Source organism: Myotis davidii, unplaced genomic scaffold (assembly GCF_000327345.1).
Source record: "Myotis davidii unplaced genomic scaffold, ASM32734v1 scaffold170, whole genome shotgun sequence".
NCBI classification, from domain to species: domain Eukaryota; kingdom Metazoa; phylum Chordata; class Mammalia; order Chiroptera; family Vespertilionidae; genus Myotis; species Myotis davidii.
Window position 1 is genome coordinate 2,171,159 of NW_006282528.1, and position 436 is coordinate 2,171,594.

General features: G+C 56.2%; 1 protein-coding gene across 1 annotated transcript in view; it reads right to left on the bottom strand.

Moving 5' to 3' along the window:
- EVA1C (eva-1 homolog C (C. elegans)) overlaps positions 1-436 on the bottom strand; it is a gene marked incomplete at its 5' end in the record, with an annotated part of 16,393 nt that overhangs the window by 1,999 nt on the left and 13,958 nt on the right. The window contains one exon of the mRNA XM_015560266.1: positions 302-436. Coding sequence (XP_015415752.1) covers positions 302-436 — 135 coding nt within the window. The remainder of the gene's footprint in view (positions 1-301) is intronic.

Consider the following 436-nt stretch of genomic DNA (forward strand, 5'->3'; position numbering starts at 1 on the left):
GTCCCCTACTGGAAACTGAGTTTGCAACCTGGGCATGTGCCCTGACAGGGAATCAAATCTTGACCTCCTGGTTCATAGGTTGATGCTTAACCACTGAGCACACTAGCCAGGCTCAACTCTATTTGGAAAGCTCTGCATCAAAGATCCAGAAAGATATCTCATCACCAAGGGCACAAGGAAGAGAGATGGTTATAAAACATTTTAGTGGAGAAGCAAAGTGTTTTTAGGAACTCTCTGTGTTTCCGGATCCCGGCAGACGACAAGGCACAGGTCATCGATTCCCCGGCCAGCGGGGTCTGTTAACCCAGTGACTCCCCAGCTCCCTGGGGGCGCCCCCTCGCCCCCCCGCCCGCTGACCCACCTCTGATGTAGGCGAAGGCTGCCAGGGAGCTGCTGACCAGGACCCCGTCCTTCCTCGGGCCCCGCCACTCGCTGG